Source organism: Rhopalosiphum maidis, chromosome 2 (genome assembly GCF_003676215.2).
Source record: "Rhopalosiphum maidis isolate BTI-1 chromosome 2, ASM367621v3, whole genome shotgun sequence".
Classification (NCBI taxonomy): domain Eukaryota; kingdom Metazoa; phylum Arthropoda; class Insecta; order Hemiptera; family Aphididae; genus Rhopalosiphum; species Rhopalosiphum maidis.
In genome coordinates, this window is record NC_040878.1 from 1,290,756 (window position 1) to 1,315,350 (window position 24,595).

The window sequence follows — 24,595 nt, forward strand, 5'->3', positions numbered from 1 at the left end:
TCGTTCAGATAATATTATTATAAGTTCAATTATATGTAAATAGTTTATGAATTTGTTATTTATCATTGAATTGCATTTGTATCAAATATTATTATCCTTTTTATAATTAAATGCTTAAAAAAAATTATTTATCAGTAAAACTAAAATCACTAGTTTTTAAATAATTCCTTTAAATCATTGAATTTTTTATTTGATATTTTAATCAATTTGTAAATACTTTTGATAAAATAAATTCAGTTTATTATGATTGAATCAATCGAATCAAATTATAGCTGCTATAAATTTTTTTTTAAATATTTTCAATACATTTTTAGAAACTATAATATAATATTATATAATTTTAATAAGATTGTAATTTGAAGACATATCTATTTGTATTTTATATTTTAAAATATACTCTGAACATTAATACTGCAAATATTACAGCAATGTTTAAAAAAAAAACCATAAAAATGCAGTTAAACAACAGTGTTTCAGAATCATTTTTAGTATAAAGTTAATGGACTATTTTTTTTTTTTTTTGTTTTATACATAAAAGATTAATATTTGAGGTGTACTAGTTAATGTTCATAAAAAAAAAAAAAAAAAATGTGGAAAGAAAATGATTTAAATATTGATTCTATTTTAATTTGAGTTGTTAATAGTATTATAAAGCTTTTTTTCTTAAATGTAATGTTTTTGTAGTTAATTTTTATTAGAATTGTCTTCATCTTTCAATCTGTTCTTCACACTTCCTCGTTCCTTACTTTTTTTTAAAATTATTTTATACAAATAGCATCTTTGCAAGGGATGTACCTATTATTGTTAATATGTTTTATACTGGAATGAACAAAAAATATTTCTTTTGTACTAGAATAATATATTTTATTAGTACTCATCTTGAATATTGCAGTCAATAATCGTTTATGTTTAACATAAATTAATACTTATAAAATATTATAGGTACATTTAGATTCAACTATTCTTTTAAGAATTAGGTATTATCACTATCATAAATAAAAAAAAACAGATTTAAAAAAAGTATATTTAACTAAAAAATACTTCACTTATTGTGGGAAATTCTAGTTTGATAGATGTAAGTGGTATTATTACAATTATAAGTATAGAACTATTTATAAAGTATGTAGTTATTTACATGATGCTCAGTTCAAGACAATTTAAAAGGGATATGATTTTATAAAGTAGAAGAATTAATTTGATAAAAATATCATGTCTAACCATTTTTTTTTTTTTTTAAGGCGATAGAAAACGATTTTTATTGCAATGGGGATCTAGAAAATGGGTGACCTTATCTAGTGAATAAAAAAAGGTATTTTTTTATATAAAAATATTTAGTAATATGTAGTAATTAGTATCTTAAAATTGAATTTATTATGTAATTCACCATAATTTTAATTTTGATATAAAAATGAGTAAGTACTTTAAGATCATTTACTAAATAGTGTGAGTAATTTAAAATACATTACTTAGAGTTTAAAATATTATAATGTATTAAATGTATCTATATCGTTATACAATATTTAATTTTAAAATAATTTAATCATTTAACAAAGATAGTTTTTTTTAATGATGTTTTACAATTGTTAGTGGGTTATACAAAAATTTCATATTTTTCATTTTCCATTTATTTAAATTATATAATTTGCATATATACTGTAGTGTTTTTTGTTGCTATGCAAGAATTGTATCTGTAGAACAGTAAAACTAACTAAATATATTGTATTCAATATTTCCAACAGATAAAACATAAAACTATATTATACCATATTACTACAATAATATTTTTATAAAAGTATAAAAAAATATTAATTATATTTATTTTATTTTTGTTGACGTTAATGATCATGTATGTATATAAATGTGTTAACTGAATTATATGCTATTAATTTATAGTGTAAACAGTCATGAAAAGCTTAAAAATTGTATTTTATTTATGTTATTAAACAATTTGAATTTTCAGATATAATACACACTGATCATTTGCAAAACAGTCGCCATCTATGTCCCAATGGATGCGGTCGTCATTATAAAAGAAAAGGACATATGACTTATCATTTGAAATTCGAATGCGGAGTACATCCTCAATTTAAATGCCCATATTGCAGCAAACTGTCCAATCGGAAATCCAGTCTAAAAACTCATGTTCTCTGTGTTCATAAAGTATTGTTTGATGAAAGTTTGCCTATGTTTTCAAATGATTAATTATGATGATGTTCTATGAAAATTTATAAATAAATATAAGATTTTATTATAATAATAACCTAATAATTTATTATAATTAACATTTAAGTAACTGTTTATTTCAAAGTTTAATTGTAAAAATTAATATGTTTGTTGTATTATATTCAACTTTTAAAAATAGTTAATAAGATTACAATGTAAGTAGTGCTCACGATTATCTGGGGTCTTTTGTGGAACAAACCATGTATATAAAAAAAAATAGTGTGACAAAATTTAAATTGTAAATTTAAAAGAAGTGTTTTTAATTAAAAAAAAACAACAACTTGTTACTGATTTTTTTTGTCAAAAAATAAATAATATAAATATTATAAGTCATATTATATACATTTTTACATAAAAATAAAAGGTGTTCTCACTTGATTTTTCTTAAATACTATAAAACATTACAAGATTTAATTATATATTTTTAATAACATAATTATTGAATTTTTGTTTCAATTTTAATTTAGCTGAGTATCTACAGCATTCGTTTAACTGCGGATACCACCACCTTGTTACATGGATAATCGAGAGTATACTGTATTTTCATTATTGTGGACATCTTCCAGAAAATTAAATAGAGTGTAAAACGTACATAACATATTTAAAATATAGTAGCATTGATTGCAATTTTTTCTTCAATTTATTCATATAAGTTATTCTTTTTAAAAATTAATTTTATTAAATCTGGTATGAAACCCAATTAACAAATAAATACAGTGACTTATGTATTTTATTGAAAGTTCCAAATCATAAACTCAATATTAATTAATTAGCATCAAGTGTAAAACAAAAAGAATCACATCAAACTAATTAGTAAATATTTAAGTTATGTTATTTTTTTTTATAAAATCTCTTATTTATTTACTAAATAAATATAATTAAATTAATAGTTATTATATATAATATTTTTCATAATTTAATGACACAAAAAAATAAAATCAAGTAATTTTTGGCACGCAACGTAAACTTAAATTAGTCACCCTTGTTATAAGTAGTACCTATTTTACAATAAATCATAGATATATATAAATAAATGTTTCCATTAGTTCAGATTTGTAGATAGTTGCTCCAATCCTATACTTATATGTCAAATTAATGAGATTTTACTGTATTTAAACTAAAATACTAATGCCAAGTTGCATAAGAAATTGATTAATATTTAATGGTACAATACAATTTAATAGACCAATCACAGGCGTTAAGTTTAAATTTCATGCAACCTGGCATAAGTATTATTTAACAATATTTTCAGTGAGTAAAAATATTAAATGAAAATATATATCTTCTTTCTCATTGTAGAGACAATAAAATAAAACCATCTGCCAACCTAATGCAGTACATGACTATATTCAAACTTATCAAATAACTCCTATTCTATATTTTTATGTAAAAAAACATTAAAAACATTTTCATATATATGTCTAAATAATTTTCTTTTTTTTTACTAAATATTTATTTGATTTGTTCTTTAATAGTTAACAGTATTTTAAAATTTTAAAGAATATGAGTTTTTTCTTTTTTTTTTTATAATTATGGTCTAATTATTAATTTGTAATTGAAAATAGTAAACTAATACAATCAAGCAAATATTTTAACCATTCAACCTAATAGGGGGAAAAAATGATCTCTTTAAGTATCAATAAATAGACCTACTTGAAATTCTTGGAACTTGATGTCTTGTGATTGTATTATTTCTATTGCCAATGAATAATGGCCAATACTAAAAAATATTTAGTATGATTCGTGTAATCTAGTTAATAACTATTTTAAATTGTTTATAATACCTAATAAGTTAATTTAATTTTTTTTTAGATTTTCCACTGATTGGATCAGAAAATAGACTTGTATGTCCAAGAAATTGTGGTAGAAGTTATAAACGGAAATATCATTTAAATACACATTTGAAATATGAATGTGGTGTGGATCCTAAATTTAAATGTCCATATTGTAGTAGATTGTCACATCAGAAGTCTAATCTTAAAACTCATATTTTAAGTGTACACAAAGTTGTATACAATGAAGCATTGATAATATATTCTAATGATAATTATCAACTATAAAAAAAAAAAATTGAATTTGGTTAATGTGCTTAAAACTATATATAAGTAATAATATTTAATTATGAAAGTACTCGTTTGTAAATACTTAATGTATGTACATATAAATTATGATTACATAGTAATCTACAATTATTATTATCATTGTGATATAAAGTATATAAATTACAAATATTTATGACACTTAAAAATATAATTTATTCATTTTCTTTTAAATGTAATTATTTATAAGAAAAATATGAGGTTAAATTTAATAGGTTAAATACCTTAATAAATAAGAAAACTAATTTGTATGAATCTAATCTTATTTAATATATTGTGTGTATTATTAATTTGTATTCAGTGTTTGCTATTGCTTTTCTTATATTATCCTATCTCAAACAAAATTAATTTTTCATTTTAATTTATTTCACAAAACTCATCTAATTCCATTGAATTTAACCACCAATAAAACATTTTTTTCACATTATAAATTATAATAATACATTTTGTTTTATTAAAAAATTTCCCGATAATATCAAGATATTACATAATTATGTAAAATTGTTTAAAAATATTTGTTTAAATATCATTTAAATACATGCATGATGTGAGAGTTAAAATCTGTTTCATTTTTAAATTTGTATTTCTGTCAATAACACAAGAAGTTGTTACATATATAAAACAATTTTTGTTAATTTAACAATTTCAATTTTAATTTGAAAATATTAAAACTATTAAAAGTTTAACTATCATTTTCAGTATTTATATCTAATTAGAACTTCATATATATATTATTTATTTCATTTTTTCATATTAGATTCTAAGAGAAGCAATAAATTTATTGGTTTTACAATGAAAGTATGAGTACATATGTTTTTTTTTTTTACATATTTTTATTTTTAAATGAGATGATTTCACATTTCTGAGTAGTAAAAATGCTTTGATCTTCAGATTAAAAAGAGGCTTCTGATAGAAAGTTGTATGTAGTACCTCTTCAGCGCTTAAAAAAAAAAAATTTCCATTTAACATAATAATTAGGAAAAAAAAATTGAGGAAAAACAAAAATTGTTCTTGCAAAATTAGTATTTGATAAAATTGATATTAATTTTTTGTTACAATTAAAAAATGAATAACTGTTAAGACTTGATATCATTTTTAAAATATTTTAGGCATTGGTTATTTATTATAACATTGAAATTGTTTTCTTTATTTAAGTTTTTATTTATTTGTAAAATAGATTGTTTATTTTTGAGTAAATATTTAAACTATACGTAGTATTTAATAAGTTGTTTTTACAGAAACCTAAAAATCTTAAATACAAGAATGCACAATTTTTTTTTCAAACATTTCAAATGATTTGACAAAATTGGATATTTAAAAGAAAAATAATAATCTTAGTCATTTTTTTATAATTCAAAAAATTATCATTCATAAAAAATTAAATTGTTTTAATAGTATGTCATAAAATTTAAAAAATACTTGTATTAATTATAAGCTGTTTGTTCCGCAAACTTATTACACCTTTTTTTTTTGGTATATTAGAATTGACTATTAAATTAATCACAATAATTTATGAAGTAATATAATATCATAAAAATAATTATGCATTGTTTTCATGTTATCATGAACATGGTTTTGAAAAAAATTAGCAGAGCAACAAGAAAGACATTTCTAAAAACATTTGTGTGGAGTGTCGCATATATGGCTGCAAGACATGGGTTATTAATGAAAAGGAAAAAAGATCCTTTGAAGCATTCGAAATGTGGTGCTGGAGACATATGGAAAAAATAAACTGGACAGAAAGAGTAACAAATGAAGATGTAATGACCCAAGTTGAAGAAACAAGATCCATACTTAAAGCCATAAAGCGACGACGATGGGACATGATGGAATATGTTTTATTACGCCATGACAAAGAATTGCATCATACTATAATAGAAGGTGCAATTGAAGGACGAAAACCACCAGAAAGACCAAAAAACTTGTACATATCTCAACTGAAAAATGACGCAGGGATTGATACTTAACGCCGGATTAAAAAGACTCGCCGAAGATCGTGAAAAGTGGAGAGCGAAGTTAAAAACATTATAAACCAACCTAATATAGGTTGAAAAAAATAAATCATGTCATAAATTATAGACTGAAAACACTATGCTTCTTCTCAGAATTGTTATTCATATGCAATGATTTATTTTTGAATTCAAATTTATACCATTTATTACAGTAACCTACCCAGTGCGAGGTATGCTTGATATAGACTAACTATAAATATATAAAGAAAAACTTCCTCAGCTTGTTTTTTATATTTCTAACTTAAAAACCACAATGGTCTTATAATTTAAAGTTTCATTTTTTTAACTTACTAAAAATTGAAATAATTATAGTATAGCTAGCAACCAATATAAAAGGTAATTACGTAATATATAGAAAAATATTAATTTATGTGAATTTAATTTAGTTTAATTTTTTATTCTGTGTATACTATTGCTTTCAAAATATTATGATATAAAAATAAAAACACTTACTATGTTATATTAAAGTTAATAGTTAATTATCCTTTTTTAAGAGTTTAATAAAGCTTTCTAACTTTATTCATTGGGTATAGCTTAAATGTTGTATTAATGTAATTAATATGGTATATTAAAACTTTATAATATTTAATGAATATACTTTTTTAATTTCATACTAATTATATAAAATTGAATTAAAAAAATATTGATTACATATTCAAATACTGATTTTTCAATATTTATCCTTTATTTAATCTTGATTTTTATCTTATTTTAATTTTTATTTTAATAGTATATAATAAATAAATTAATTAAGTATTTAATTTTATTAGGATATTCAATGAATGGACCAACATGTAGGCTTGTATGCCCAAGAAACTGCGGTAAATCTTATGCATGGAAAACTAATTTATATAGACACTTAAAATTTGAATGTGGTATTTGTCATCAATTAAACTATCCATATTGCAATAAAGTGTGTAATAGGAAATCTAATCTAAAAACACATGTTCTATGCGTACATAAAGTTATATTAGACAAATAATTTCCAATATTTTAAAATAATTAATTAAAAATATGTCCAATCATAACCTACAAATTAATTACTATGTTATTATACAAAGCTAATTATATACCTGTTAAAGTTATTGTAATAAATAGTATGTAGATAATTTATTATTTTATAATTAAAATAAATGTTCTAGTTATAACAAAGATTTGTTTTTATTTGATAAACTAATCATATATAGATTAACTATGTATACATGATTAATACATATTATATGTAAAACTATTTAAAATATTATATGATGTATGATTAAATTACGATATTCTAATAAAAAAACTAACTATGAGTTTATATTATTTTTTAAATATTTAACATGCATATATATTGAAATGTTTTTGTTGCTATACTAAAAATTATAATTGTTGAAAAGTGAAACTAACACCAAACTATTTTTCAATTATTTCTTTGGATAACACTTAAATAATATGTAATATATCTATGTATCTTATAAACTATAAAAATATAAAAATATTATATAACTATAAAATATAATTTTATTTTTTATGTAGTTAATGATAAAATCTATAAATGGGTTAATTTAATTGTTTAATATTAATTTATAATGTAAACAGCTATTAAAAGCGTAGAAAAATTTGTTTTATCTTTAATGTATCTATTTTTCTAATTTATGTTTTAGAACAATCAAAATTTGCTGATATAACACATACTAATAATTTTAAAAACAGTCGTCATTTGTGTCCTAATGGATGCGGTCGTCATTATAAAAGAAAAGGACATATGACTTATCATTTGAAATTTGAATGTGGTGTCCATCCTCAATTTAAATGTCCATATTGCAACAAACTGTCTAATCGGAAGTCTAATCTAAAAACTCATGTTCTATGTGTTCATAAAGTATTATTTGATGAAAGTTTGCCTATGCTTTCAAATGACTAATTATGATAATGTTTTATGAAAATCTATAAACAAATATAATATGATTTTATTTTAAAAACTAATTGTATATATGTGTAAGTTTTTATAAATAATAAGTAAATATGTAAAATAAATGTACTAGTATTATTAAGACTTATTTTATTTAATAAAATAATCATAAAGAGATTAACCATTTATTTATCATTGAAACATATTATATTATGTAAAAGTATTTCAAATACTATATGGTTACAATATGGATGTATGGTTAAACAACAGTATTTTAATAAACATCCTACTTATTCATCAACAATAATTTCATTATTTCAGTTGTTTAAAAATATTTAAATAAAATTTCTTTTAAATAATTGTAAAAATTAATTTAATTTTCAATCATAAAAAATATGATAACCTAACCTTCCTATGATGCATATATAATTATTAAACTTGCACCTATTTAGTATTAAATGTGTAAAAATATTGATAATACTTTTGATTTCATAGTTTTAGTTAATAATTTGTTTAAATTATAAACAAGCCTTACCTTTTTCGTTATAACATAATTTAACAATAATTAATCGTTATTCATAAAATTAGTTTTTATTTGATCACTAATTTATGAGTTATAACTCATGACAAAATTAATATAAAATTGTTTCTTATTGTACATAAATGCAATGCTCAGTATGCAATTAAGATTATTAATGGTAATTTCCATTTCTTACAATTTTGAATTTCTTTATGTAAATATAATTCTAAATCTCCTCAGACTTCGCTACTATTTTATTGATGTCACCTTATAGTTAGGCCATTAGGTGGTCCATGCTAAAAATTGGTTGGATGATCGATATGCTGAGTAACCAGAATGCTTTTTGAGTTGCTCTACAGTGACATATCTAACATATTAATGGTATTTTAGAATTTGGACATGCTGGTTGCTCCTTCTTTGTCATTACTTAAGTTACCATGGTTAATTATTAAACTATTTATAGCCTGTATAAATGAATAGTAGCTTTTTATTTATTAGTTTTATTTACTGAGGCCATGAATATATTGAAGATTCGTTGATGTTTTTTTTTAAATTTTTTGGTATTATATTTATTATGCATTTGCTATGCAAAGCAGTATTATTGCTTTGTTTATTTTTTTAGGTTTTGGAAGTTTGAACTCATATTGGTATACCCACTAGATTAATTTTAAAGTCTGAAGTGTTTGATGAGGTTGATATTTAATAAATTATAAGTTATTGAATGTTTATTAAGGCATTAAAGTTAATCGAATATTTATTTCATATCATTAGTTTTTAATGATATTTTATTCAATTAATTATAAAATTACCTATTTTATTATTATTAAATATAATTAATATACATGAAAATAAAACCAAGTCTTAACTCTCTTTTAAGGATGTGTTATTCATTTCATCATCACTTTTATGATTATATTATAAATATTAGCAGTTTTTATAAGCAGTTTGATTTAAAATATAAGTTTACACTAACATTACTAAAATATAATATTATTAACACAATATATATGTTACAATACAAGAAAATTAAGTGTATAAAAATATGATTAATTAAGTTATGTATTGTAATAGTAGTTATATATAAGGGTGCTAATTCTTAAGTGCACATGTGGTTGATAACAATTCTTAATTTTTCTTTAAATAGCTATACTTATTATTAAATTGCTCAATAAATACATATATTTATGTAGAAAATTCGTAAAATAATTAAATTATATTTTTGGAGATTATAATCGTGTGATACATCCAAAAGATCAAAATTCAATCTATAATAATTAATATGATAAATAATTATCTGAAACATAACTACTATGTTATTCTTTAATTAATTTTTCTATTTAGCTTAATTTATTACCTAACCTTAATTTTCATAAGTAATGCATATATTATGATTGTTAAAATTAAAAAAAAAATTACTGTAAAAATAATTAAAATCAATTAGGCTAATTTTATGGGGGATTTCTATACATGGCTGATTTTTGTAGCAATCAAATCCCAACTACCAACTGTTAAAATGTAACTTTGATATAATATATTATATGATAGTAATAGTATTATTATTAATGTTGTGTTGGAAGAAAGGAGCAGACCATAAGTACTTTATAGATGTCATAATGTGTGCCTATTAAAACAGAATGTGTATAGTTGAACATTTTATTAGTTTTCATTTACATTTAAAAAAAAAATTAAAATAACATGCTTAAAAGACTTGGAATTTATTATGTATATTGTATTTATTCTTAATTATTATATTTTAATTTTAGGACTACAGCGGAGATATGTTTGTCCTAACCAATGTGGTCATAGTTATACAAGAAAAGATAATCTAACAAGACATATGAAGACAAAATGTGGTGTTTTAAAAACATTTTTGTGTAAGATTTGTATGAAATCTTATGCTCGACGTGATGCACTTAAAAATCATTTAAAACTAGTACATAAATGTAAATTAGAGCAATCAATTAATAATGTATATATGTAATTATTTAGTTAATATACTTTGTCTATTGTCTTTTGTCTATTTACTATTGCTTTTATTCAATGTTTAGTTTGACCACAACTATTTAAATTGAAATATTTTTCTTTTATCAAAACTGTTATTTATTATTAAATGTGAAATTTATATGTAGATCATATCATGTAAGGAATCAAGTATTTATGTTGGAATTCAGGGGAAAATTACAACTAAAAAATATAATTGAATAAAAGGTAAAAATCGGAATGTTATACTCCAAAAAAGTGGTTTTATGCATATTAATGAAATAGAACTTTTGTTCAAAAATAGTATTTCTTTTTTGTTCATAAATATCATAAATGTACAAGGTAATTTCTAGTTGTTTGGTTCACTCCTAAAAAACTCTGAAATAATTTTAAATTAATCACTGAATTTCAGATCAATTCAAAAAAAAATAAGAAAAAATGCTACAAACTAAAAAAAAGAAGTTTTTTATATTTTATAACATCAAACTTTAACTAATAAATAATTTGAGATTTATTAGTTATTTTTAAAAAATGTTTATATACTTTTAAACAGGATGGTCCAGCCTTTTGTAGTTTGGCCAATTTACACTTTCATAAAAACATCGGGGGCCTCCAGAAAAAAAAAAAATTATATTATTACTTATTTATATTTTATTTTATTATATAATGCACAAAATTATTACATTACAGATTAAGTTACTTATATTAAGAATTAATTGATTAATTAATGTGATTATTGGCATTGTTTTTCAGAAGCCAATTTTTCAATATCAATTGAACACTCTGTGGTGGCTAATCTGATACACGATTCTAAAGAAAAATCGTGAATACGATTTATTGATTTAGACTTTATTAAATCCATTGTGGAAAATGCCGATTCACAAATATAATATGTACTTCCAAATAATTACAAAATTTCAAGAGGAAAATTCTGTAATGTTGGGAAATTTTCTTGTAGTTTCCAACACTCTTCAGGAGACAAATTTACTTTTGAACAGTCTGCTTATAAATCACATGACTCCATTGAAAATTGGGAGGTTGTATTGAGATATCAACTGTCATTGTTAAATAATTTTTTCATCTAATCGCGATATGACCAACTCCCAGGAACTCCTACCGTTTAATAATAAAATGTAAAATTTACACAATCATATTACGATTTTGTTATAATATTATTGTGACTTAAATTTTTAATTAATAAAAAAAGTAATTAATTTAATTGTTGGGGGGGAGGCTTTGAGGACCGAACCTGAGCGGGTTGGACCACCTTGCTTTAAAACATGGAAATAATTGTAAGGTTAACTGAATATCAGTTGCAATTTATTATTCTTTTTATTCTTTTTTAAAAAAATAGTTAAATTGGATTTATGGATGTTGCATATTATGCATATGGTAAAGGATCAAACAAGAAATTTGGGGCCAAGTATTCTTTTGTAGAAATAAAACAATATAAATAAATAAATTATGACATAAAAAAAAATATTAAATTATTTTTAATTTACTCTTATCAAAGGCTAAGATAATGTTTGTTTTTAAAAACATTTAGAATAAATAAGTAGGTACCTACTTACTTAAATTCTGAATAAGTACTTAATTTCTGAGTTATTTATGCAACAATACGTAAAATCATGTATTTAATAATGTATCACTGAACTAGTTTTTAGTTTTAATATTTAAGTATAATATTTCCAATTAATTTTTATCTGCTACAATAGTGTACACAAACATTTCTAAAATGGCATATGTTAAAAGTACGTCACTGATCTGTTACTATCTGGTAATATTTAAATGACAATATTTACAAATTTCTTATTGATTTAAAATATGTACTTTGAAAATTGAACCTCAGACCAATATTAGAAATTTGAACGTTATATGTTATGATTTATAATATTTGTAAGTTTCTTTTAATTTTATAATTTTAATAATGTGGTATGAAATTAAATTAAAAATGTAAATAGTATTTATTCCACAAGTACTATTTTCTTCATAACTTATTTTAATGATTTTATTACAAATTTAAATAAATATTGAATTTGTTTTTATTAATAGTTATAAATAGTAATAGAATTTAACTTTTTTCTGCTTCTTTAAACCTATTACTGTTTCTCTTATATAAATTGATTACTAAGTATTTAAGTAATTTATTTTTATACATGCCAATCAATTATTTTGAACTTTACAGACAAATTGCGATATTACTGTCCACGATCATGTGGTCGAAGTTATAGCAGAAAATACAATATGCAAAGACACTTAAAATTTGAGTGTGGTGTACCGAAACAATTCATGTGTTCATACTGCGGAAAAGATTTTACTTATAGATCTCATCTCAAAATTCACATATACTCAATTCATGGAAGACACGCATCTAATTAAATAATTTTAACTTACTGTTAGCTATTATATTTGTATGTAACAATTTCTTTAAAACAATTAAAAATTAGCTATAACTTCTATTGAGTTATTTTATTTTATATTATTAATATTTTTTAATAATTAGTAGGCTCCTATTAAAATGTTTCACTGCTTCATTAAAACCATTTAATTTACAATAAAATGTCAGTGGAATTTTTATAGAATACTTATGTAGACTAAATTTATCACATACTCATACCAAAATTTATATTTTTTCATTTTTCTCTTTATAGTTAATAAAATAAAGAATATACTATAAAAAATATCTAATAAAATTTTAATATTGGTTTCTAAGTGTTGGCGTTTTTAGTATTTAAATTATTAACAATAATTATTATTTATTTATCACTAAGATTATAAGACTTATTATAACTTATAACCAAAGGTTACCAAACAATTATTTTGATAGTTAAAATTTTATTAAATATTCATAGTTTTTTCTTTTTAAATACTAAAACATGTCTACTTTTAATCCTCCAAAGTACAAACTTAAGCCAACTTTCTACCAAAAACTTTCCTTAAAGTTTACACTCTTTAGAGAAAAAAAAATACATTGTTGTAAAATCAGTACATTAATTTCTTTGCTTTTAATCTCAAAAAGCTTAGGCATGAGGAATGTGAAGTGTTTTTTTATAATAGTTTACATCTATGTATTTACAATACGTAAACATTCTTCTTTTTCCTAGTACTTTGCTTTTCAACTATATAGGTGAGTTATGTTCTTCTACCTCTAATTTACTCACACTTGCTATTTTTTCTATCATTCTCATTCTGTCTATTTATGTTCATTAACCTTCCTCTCTTTCTCTCACTCTTTTTCTTCTACGTTTATTTCCATAGCCATTCTCACTATTTCCAAGTCAACTCTCTTTATAACATGACCGAACAACTTGATCTATCCTCCACAATTTTGTGTATAATCGATACCTCTCTTATCCTAATCTTATTGGATTAATTTCTTATTTTATTCTCTTAGTTACTACACTAACCAAACCTTACTTAACAACCACCACTATATCTTTCTTGTAACTCTATCATTCACCTTCTCAAAACTTATTACCAAATTATTACCCTTTCATTTAGTTTCCTGCTCTTTATAAATATTAGCATACTTTTCGTTAATATCCCAACTAATTATCTGCTTTTACCTGTTAATGTTTTTATGTACTACGTACTTATTCTTTTTTTCTACCTCTCAACCATAAGTTGGCGGAATTTAAAACAGTATGTATTGTAAACAATGATAACCTTATATGTGACTTACGCTTAAATTGTGGTTTATTTAAGCTTATTATTTATTTTACTTTTTGATTTGTAAAAATTAATTATTATTTCTCTAACTGTTATTAATAATTGGGTACAATTTATTTTTGTTATATATTAGGATTAATATTAATGCCAACTTTCGATCGGTTCTATTGCCCAAGGGGATGTGGCCGAAGTTATAAAAGAAAAGATCATTGTTGGCGACATATTAAGTATGAGTGTGGAGTACCAAGACAATTCAAATGCCCATATTGCTCAAGGAGTTTCGCGCATAACAGTGCTTTAAAAAAACACATAGTAGTTGTTCATAAAATATTGCACAAAGATTTAGGGAACCGGCGATCTCGTAAATCGGAGCCTATAGCTTGATATTGTACAAAAATTAATTTGATTTGTAATATGTAGCTAGGTACACATGTTTTATATGGTGTGAAAAAATATTTAAGTTTCATATACACCTAGTATATATATACAGTGAAATCTCTAAATACTCGGACACTCGGCCATTGAAATTTTTTACGCTATTCAGGGTGTCTACTATTTAATTTGTTAAAATTGTGTTGCTGTGCACCTAAAAAAGTATCTGATATTTAAAGGTATCAGACACTTAGAATTGTCTGTTCGAGGAGGTTTCACCGTACTATAATAAAATAAAATATTTTACGTTATAAAAATATTATTTTATTTAAAAATCATTTTGGTATTGTAAATTGTTTGTTAATTTAATATTGTTAAAGTCAAGGCCGTAACTAAAAAAAAATTTGGAAGTGCGACATTTTTTTTTTTCTAATATAGATACTATTATACAATTGTTAATAAACTATATTTACCACTAAAATGTGTCTACATTTAAAAATCTCGAGTGGGAGGGTCTGGACCTTGGATCCTTCCTCCAGTTACGGCTTTGGTTAAAGTTACCAAATCAAAATATATTTGTAATACAGTTAATTTTATAATACGTAAAAAACGTCCATAGTTTAAATCATATTTTATTAATACATTTTGTTACTACTTGATATATTTTTATTCGTGATTTGAATTGTAAATATTATGAAATTCTTTAAATTTTAAATTACTAATAAACATGAAATAAATATTTTATAACCTTTTACAGTTATATTTTGAAAAAAATTATTAAATCATATTTTTATTCCTTACTTTCCTACCAACAATTTTAGTTAAAATTAATATTCATTTATTAATTGATAATATATTTAATTTGATTGTTAATTTAATTATTTTCTTATTTTTAGGAAGATCATTACTGTTGTCTATCAAATTATCCAGATATTGAGACATTTCGTTATAATTTCATTGATTAAACTAAAACAAAAATAAACTTAATATTGCTTTCTGAAATACATTTTGTGTGGCTTCTTTGCATTCCGAACAGTTAATTATTAATTGCATTATAACTTATAAAGTGCACAATTGATTCGTTAATTCATATTAACTACATTATATTACAGATGAATGCAGAATGATAAAAAAATGGGCATGTATGAATTGCAGTCGCAAGTACAAGAATAAATTTCATTTGGTTAGACATACTAAATATGAATGTGGTATTTTAGGATTATTTATGTGTAGTTATTGCAATAAATCGTTCAAGCATTCGCATCATTTAAAAGGGCATCTCGGATTAATTCATGGAGTTATTATATAAAAATGTTTTTATTAAAATATTTTCAATATTTGTAATATTACTTAATCAATCATTATATTATAGTAGTATCTACTTCATAAAATATTAACTTTCCTCCAGAAAATATGTATTACAATTATCCAGTTAAAATATCTGTTCTTAATATTAATTATATGAACATTAACTAAAGTACTTAATTCACTAATACTAATAATATAGGATTATTGTGTATTTTTAATACACAGTCAAAAAATTAAATTAAAAATGTGTATCAATTCACATTTGTTATCGAGTATATTATTTAGTTGGCAAAAATACAGAATAGATTAAATCAAATCTGGTTTTTCTAAACGACTATACTATATTTATTTTTAATTCAATATTGATTTCTTTATTGGAAAACAAAATGTTAATAATTAAGCTATACAATGTAATGATTTTTACTAAATTTTTGTGATAACTAGTATAAAACAAAACATATTAATATTTTTTATAATTAAAACCTATTTTAAAAATTTAATTCATTTTGAATGTAAATTCTTATATTCTAATCATGAATTAAAATTAATATTATCATAATTTTACTCATGTTTTTTAAATACGAGTATATATTATTATGTTATAATTATTATTTGGTGTATGTGTAAAATTAAGTATTCTTTGTTTTTCATATATACATAAATTATTTATAAAACTTGTAATTGTTCTTACTTCAAAGCGAATCCTTAAAAATAATAATTATCCTTATGTACTTTTATAGTCAAGTTTTTTATTCATTAATATATATTGCTTTATTTTTACGGATGTTTTTTTTTAAACAGCTTTTTCTTTTATCAATATTTTATTTTATTTTATTTTATTCAATACTGATATAGTTTATTTTTTCAGAAAAAGAAGAACATTTCAATAATCAATTAAATGCTTTAGCTGTTATTGATCCTGTGGAATGTCCTAATAATTGTGGTCGGGCTTACAAAGGATTACGTCGAAAACACTCATTAAAACGGCATTTATTGTATGAATGTGGGAAACCACCTCAGTTCCAGTGTGTTGTCTGTTTAAAAAGATTCACTAACAAAAAAAGTGTGCAATATCACTTAGCAGCTATCCACAAAATCATTAATCACTAAACTATGTAAAACTTAAAAATAAATTTGTTTTAACTTAAATATTTATATAGTTGAAATATTGTATAAATATTATAGTTATGGTGTATGAACTTAATTAACTGACTTGATAATTTATTTGCTATAGTTTTATTTCTTATTTTATTTTATTTCATTCTTATAATATCTTTTTCTCAAGTGTAACTATGTAGGTACATTATAATATTTGATACATTTATAATAATTAAATTACTTGTATAGTATATAAAAATAAATCATAACATTCTAATATTTTATCAGTGATATATTTTGTGCACATCTACAATAGATTGTTTTATAATAAGATATTTTTTTGTATTCAAAGTACACTTTGTACGGTAATAGGTAGGTTCTAGTACAATGTTACAATGTGTACACTGTTAAAAATGTTTCCAAGTTTCTCAATACTTCTAGCTTTTTGGAAATCATAGATAATGTTTTAAAACACTTTTGAAAAACTATTAGATAAACTGAAAATATTTTGACTTTTTAAAACATTTTTTATAGAGCATTAATGTAATGAAACATTGTTATATTGTAATATATTGATTTATTTTTATGAATATAAGTACTAACGGTGTGTATTGAATTTTGATTCAGTATTCAGAAAGTATGCAAACTTCATCCACCTTTATAGAGTTTCTATACATATACTATATATTCTATTCTATACTTTATTGGTACAGAATTTTTTTTTTTATATAACTGGAAAAATTAAATATCTAATTTAAAATTTATTATTTTATTTTATAAACTTGTTCATATACACAAACTTGAAGTTTATATTTCAATTTTAATTATTCACTACAGCAGTAATTTTCAATATTTCCTACGGGAGGCCACAGAAATTATCTTCGAGCTGGCCACTAAATATAAAAATACAAATAATCATAATTACATAATTATAATAGACTTGTTTTTCATATCTTTAATTGACTATTAAGATAAATATTATTTAGATTACACATTTGGTATATTTTAATAGAAATATATAAATTATAATTGCTCTAAATAGTACAAGTTAATAAGTTGATATTAAATTGTAAATTTTCCATATTTTATTTTAAAAATTTGTAATTTACATTATGTGATCTAGGTAACCACGAGTTGTATTATAAGTTATTATCATTTTCGAGTTAGTCAAACAATATTGCTCTGATTTTAACTCTGACTTGAAATGAAAAATATTTTTTCCCTATCGTTCGTTTTCAACTTCAATACGTTTCTATCATTTAGTCTGTTCTATCACTCTAACTATGTCTTTAAAATCAAATCAAAATGCGTTTCTTTATTTTTTGTCTTACAAATATAAAGTTTAAATAAACCCTTATTGTTACGATAAAGTTAAGATATTAAATTAACTAAATTTAGATAATTATTAAGATATTTATTTTCTGTCTATAAATATGCATATTCCTCAAAATTAGAATGAATGAAATCCCTGAATAAATATTGAAAAAATAAGCCAATAGGTTTTTTGAAATTACTATTTATTATTTTAAAGAAAAAGTTGTTTAGTTTGGTTAAGAAAACCTTATACTCTGATAGTCTGGTTAATAGAATGATATCTATAACAATAGTCAAATTTTTAATATTAATTTTATATGAATACAAATAATACGTTCAATCAATATTATTTTATTAGAAACGTAAAAGTTATATTTTTATAGATTTAAATATTTCATTCAGTGAACCATTTTTTTTTCTTGTTAAACCATTAATTTGACAGCTATAATAGGTAGTTATTAATGATTACTGATTAGTTACAGAATAATAATGATTTATTAACTTTAAACCTTTCTTAATATATTACAATACCCAACATAAGAAAATTAGAAGGGTACGCTGAAACCAAAACTGATATACATCAACTAAATCGACTTTTATTATTATTACTAGTTGTGAAATGTTCATATTATTTTGGCAAGTGTTTAAACAAATAAACTTGAATGAGAAAAAAATATTATATTTCATCATGGGATTAGATGTATAAATATTATAAAATAGATTTAAATTCTTGCATGAATATAAAAATGAACTATTAACTAGGTGTGCAAGGGAATAATTGTCTATATCAGCGTTTCCTAAATAGTGGGTCGCGACCCACTACTGGGCCACAAAAATATAATATCGGGTCGCAGAATTTAATAGAATTCTCATATAAAATTTTATTATTTATCATTTTGTTTGATAATTTGAACTTTTTAGTAAGAATAAATTCATTATTATATTGTTGTTATAAATCAACACTTCAATTTTATTATAAAATTCTATGTGAACATTTAAATGTGTTTTATTTTGCTTTTTTTTATACAATGATAAATGTAAAATATTTTGGTGGGTCACGAAGAAGAAAAATATTAATTACCAGGCTAGCTTAAACAAGAGTTTGGGAAATGTTGGTCTATATGGCTATAAGAGTAAATATGACTAAAGTAATAATACTACTTAGTTATTCTTATATAAATATTTAGTTTATTGACTCACCTTATTCTCTACCTGGTATAATTCTCATGGTAGCAATGTGGTCAATTGTTTAAGCTAGTGCCGACGTTGAAGAATACAGAAGTTAATGCCAAATATTGAATATTCTGCAATCTGCATAAATATAGGTTTTAGCCAATGTAGGATTTTACATATGTATAATATTTATATCCATATAGTAATTTTCGTATTATACATGGATGCTTTTAACATAGGTTATTTTTCAATTTACCACGAACATGTATACGTCTACACGTCTATTTTATTTATATAAATCTGCTAATTAATATTTGTATTGCTTACTTTCATAACCATTCTTAGTATTTAACAATTTTCTTTTTTTTTTTTTTAGTTAACTCGAGGCGGTCATTTACGTTACCACTGAAATATTTATGCCCTAGAAATTGTGGACGTTCATATAATCATCGCGCTACCATGAATCGTCACCTAAAATATGAATGTGGTGTTCCACCTCGGTTTAAATGCAACATTTGTGGAAAAATGTTTGCCCAAAAAGTTAACCTGAACACGCATGTCATGTCTGTTCACTGCAAAATTCCAGCTACTTCACAGTTTTAGAATCAAATTTGAACCAAGAAATATTTTATAAATCATATAAAACAGTTTATTTTCAAAACAATTATAGTTCATTATATTATATTATACCATATTATATGATACCTATATTATATTACACATTAGTCAAATTAACTTGAATTATTATTTTTATTACCTTAGCGCTTTGTATGGATCCGGTTTTTAATTTAATTTATCATTTTAAATTTTCTTTAAAACAATGTAATTTTTTGTTTCTAGGACTATTGGCTCGTATTAATGAGTTTGTCCAAAATGACCCAGCTTATTGCCCACGAAATTGTGGACGAAGCTATAAAGGAAAATGGCGTAAAACAAATCTTAGAAATCACTTGGTTTATGAATGTGGATTACCATGCATGTTTAAATGTAATATTTGCAATCGAACATTTAAACACAAGTGCACTCTTAAGACACATATGGGATGCAAACACAAAATTGTCATTGGAAAAGATTTTAAATTAAATGATATTTAAACTATCTATTTTAGTATGAATCTATGAAAAAAAAAATAGTTTTATAAATATAAAAATTCACTAGGTTACAAATTAAATATAAAAATAGTTAAAAATAATATTTTTAATAAATATTAAATAATAATATGGACAATGTCTATCTACTATAAAAATGAGTTTAGATTCTAATAATAGTTATAAAAATAGGTATAGCCATGCAGGTAATATTTTTAATAAATACTTTACCAAAAACCTGGCCATTTGAAAATTTAATATATAATTTAAAAAACTATTTTATATTCGTATATATTTTAGATTTTGATTGAAGTTGAAATGTATCGGTCTTATAATTATGTAACCTATGTTTTTTTTAATTATTTATTCTGTTAACACTTTTTTTACGTAGAAAAAATACCTTACAACTTCTATTTAATACCTTTATAGATTAGATATCTAGTCTTTTAAAAAGAACATCAAGAAGTCGTTGAGAATTAATCAAGTTCCACTCTCAACAATTATTTAATATGTGATAATTTATCCACCCCGGACCCCTATTTTCAGTCCATCTTTTTAAAATGTATAATTTTATGATTGGGCACTATTTTGTTATTTCATATTTTGTTTCAGATATTTTACTCTAAATATTGTTGTACAAACATTAATTATTTATTATTATTTTAAGTTTAAGTAGTGTTGTACCTAACCTACTTGTACCTAACTAGTATAATTATTCCCTTCTACTGTATTCTACTCATATAAATGTATAATTCTCAAATAATAGTGCTATCACAAGCTTATTGATCATTGTACTTCAGCGTAAAAAATTTAAAAATTGGGGTTATCGTTTATAAATTGTATAAAATAAAATTTTTTTACCAAAATGTTTTATTATTAATGCTTGAAATTATATTATACTTATACTTAATTTTTACTTTTTATTCAAAGATATAAAATATGTTTGAATAACTAAGAGTCCTACTCTATCATAATTGTAAACATATTTATTTATTTGAAAAAAAAATATATATTTTTATTAATAATTTAAATTTATATTTTGGTTGAATAACAACTTTAATAACTAAAATCTGTTTATTTTAATAAGTATTAAAACTGTATTAAACCTCATAGACCATAAGATAATTTTATTATTATATTTTAATATAAAATAAGTTAAATTAATTTTATTTAGTTAAGCTACTTCTTGCGATCTTTGCCAGTAAATTATAATTCAAATATCTATAATAAAATGATTTGTGATTTGTTTTATGAATACTTTTTAAAATGAACGTTATCTTTGGGATTATGAATTATGATTATTATGGTAATAAAGTCTAATCATCTATTGAGCGATAAATATTTAATTGTGTATTCATAGATAAATATATAAATGTATTCTTTTTTTATGTTTTAAGGATCATTAGTAATATTGTTAAAAATAAAAACTGTCTTTTTTATACACGATCTTGCTTATGAACCAATTATCAAACATGAAATATTTTATAATATCACTACCATTAAGTAAAATAATAAACAATAAAATATCCTAAAATGTATAACTAATTTAATGATAGTGAACTATATTTCATTTTTATTAAATCACAGAACTGTTACATTATAACTACAGTGGAGTACAATTTAAAATATATATAAATATAGGCAATAGATATAATTTTTTAACAATCAGTTATAGTAATATATTTGTAGCATCACTTGACTTTGAACTTCCTGGCATTATTGACTTATTATATTTAATGGTCATAATTAATATATAATTTAATATAATATGATTCATAGCTAATAAGAATATTAAGTGATCAATAGATTATTATTGCCATTTATAATGAAAACAAAGAAGATAGAACACTTTAACATTTTTAATTTTGTTTATTATTTCTTACAATAAACAGTTCCTTGATGATCATTATAATATGAGATAATCACTGTATTTATATATCAAGCATTCATTAATTTTATTTACTTTTTACAGGACTAAAATAATTGCATAAAGCTTTATTAAGTTATAAATATCATGATAATATGAAACATTTTAATTGTTTGATAAATATTGAATTTTTTTTTTACAAGATATTTAAAAGCTAATTTGTATTAATTTTTTCATTTTCTGTATACATATTAGTTATTATCAATATAATAACTAAAACAATCTATTATTATTTATTTCAGTAAAAAGCTCAGAAAGATTAAAAATGGCAGCATTATTTGATCCGGCTATATGTCCAAACCAATGTGGTCGTCAATATAAGGGGAAAAGTCGAAAATCAAATTTAAAAGTTCATCTTACGTATGAATGTGGTGTACCGCGTCAATTTAGATGTGATTACTGCCATAAAACTTTTGTTCATAAGGCACATTTAAAAGGACATATGGGTCTTGTTCATGGTATTATTCAATAGAAATGAATGGCTGGAGCTGGTGATATTTGAAGATTGATTGTGTAATTTGCAGTTCCTGTTTAAAAATAAAATATTTAAAATAATCAACTAATTTTATTAATTTAATATATTAGTTAACCATTCATATTAATATAATTAATGTACCAATTCTACGCTTATTTATGTATCATTGAAGTTGTATGTTAGTCATACTCAATCAGTTAAATAGATTTTACATAAGGACAAAAAAAAATTCATAAACAAAAGTTGCGCCAATTTAAAAATTATATATATTTATTTTACAATAAATCATAAAATGTTTTTTACAACTATGATTTCTTTTTTTTTTTATGTCAATTAATACCCTTTTAAACACTATTTTGCAGTCATCATTATATTTAAAAAAAAAAAGTTATCTTCATAGACAATAAACAAACCATAAAAAAAATGGCACGGGAGGTGCGAGCCGCGTGGTAAATATTTACTGTTAACTTATATTGACATAAAAATAAAAATGTTTGTATATTTAAATACTATAAATTTGTAATTTAATTTTTTATGGGAAGCGCAAAGTTTTAAATCCTCAGTGTAATAATAAAAATAAAACCAGTAATCATGTGTAATACAATAAATTAGTTTTTAGAATATAACCTACTTATGTTAAATTGAATAATCATGTCAACAAGCGTACACTATTAATTGAAATTAACACAAAAAAATAAAAAAATATATATTCTCTACATTTAATAATTATTATTCATTTAAACAAAATATTTGTAATTTGTATTGTGTTAGTTTAATTTTAAAAACTTGTTCCTACATTGTTGAAAAAAATGATAAGACATCTAATCTTAATTTGGAGGAATCATATATATATATATATATATGTGACAACTATACTAGTAGTTATACCTATTATAACTTATTATAATTACATTATAATTTATAAAATTATTTGAATATTTTAACATTTATGTTTGTTTACTTGCTTATTGTCATATTTTAAATTAATTGCTTTTATATTTAACATTGAACTATTTGTACATTTTTTTTTAACATTTTATGATGAAAAATAAATCTTAGATGTGTGTTTTAGTGTTATAAAATAGGTAATAACGTTTTAAAATAAAGCTTTCAATCGTTTTCAGAGTTAATGACTAAAATGTTAAAGGAAATTTCAAAACAAGATCCAGTAGATTGTCCTAATCAATGTGGACGAAAATATTCTGGAAAGTATAGAAAAACTGTTTTAACTAATCATCTCAGATATGAATGCGGAAAAGCACCAACATTTCAGTGTAATATTTGCTTTAAAAAATTCCATTTAAAAGGAAACCGCAAGACACATATGATAACAGTGCACAAAATTTTACCAAATGTAAATGTAACTAAATTGTATATGTAATTTTAATTTGATATTTAGTTTAATTACAATTAACTCGTTTATAATAAGTACAATTGTATTTCTAT

General features: G+C 22.3%; 1 protein-coding gene and 1 long non-coding RNA gene across 37 annotated transcripts in view; one reads left to right on the forward strand and one right to left on the reverse strand.

The window, feature by feature from the left end:
* LOC113554799 overlaps positions 1–23,374 on the reverse strand; it is a 55,900-nt gene extending 32,526 nt beyond the window's left edge. The window contains exons 1-3 of the long non-coding RNA XR_003405307.1: positions 23,291–23,374; positions 23,035–23,201; positions 19,687–19,797 (exon numbers count right to left, since the gene is read on the reverse strand). This is a non-coding gene — a long non-coding RNA (uncharacterized LOC113554799). The remainder of the gene's footprint in view (positions 1–19,686; positions 19,798–23,034; positions 23,202–23,290) is intronic.
* The window catches only part of LOC113554788 (longitudinals lacking protein-like), a 360,082-nt gene that overhangs the window by 129,691 nt on the left and 205,796 nt on the right, over positions 1–24,595 (forward strand). Inside the window, exon 5 of one of the 36 annotated variants that reach the window (XM_026958779.1) lies at positions 20,500–20,768. The exons of 32 other annotated variants lie outside the window; for them this stretch is intronic. In XM_026958779.1, coding sequence (XP_026814580.1) covers positions 20,500–20,753 — 254 coding nt within the window. In that variant the 3' untranslated portion in view covers positions 20,754–20,768. Of the gene's footprint in view, positions 1–14,527; positions 14,794–16,942; positions 17,200–20,035; positions 20,278–20,499; positions 20,769–24,595 lie in introns of those variants that run through there. 3 more of the 36 variants (XM_026958799.1, XM_026958785.1, XM_026958780.1) reach the window with 3 other exon arrangements.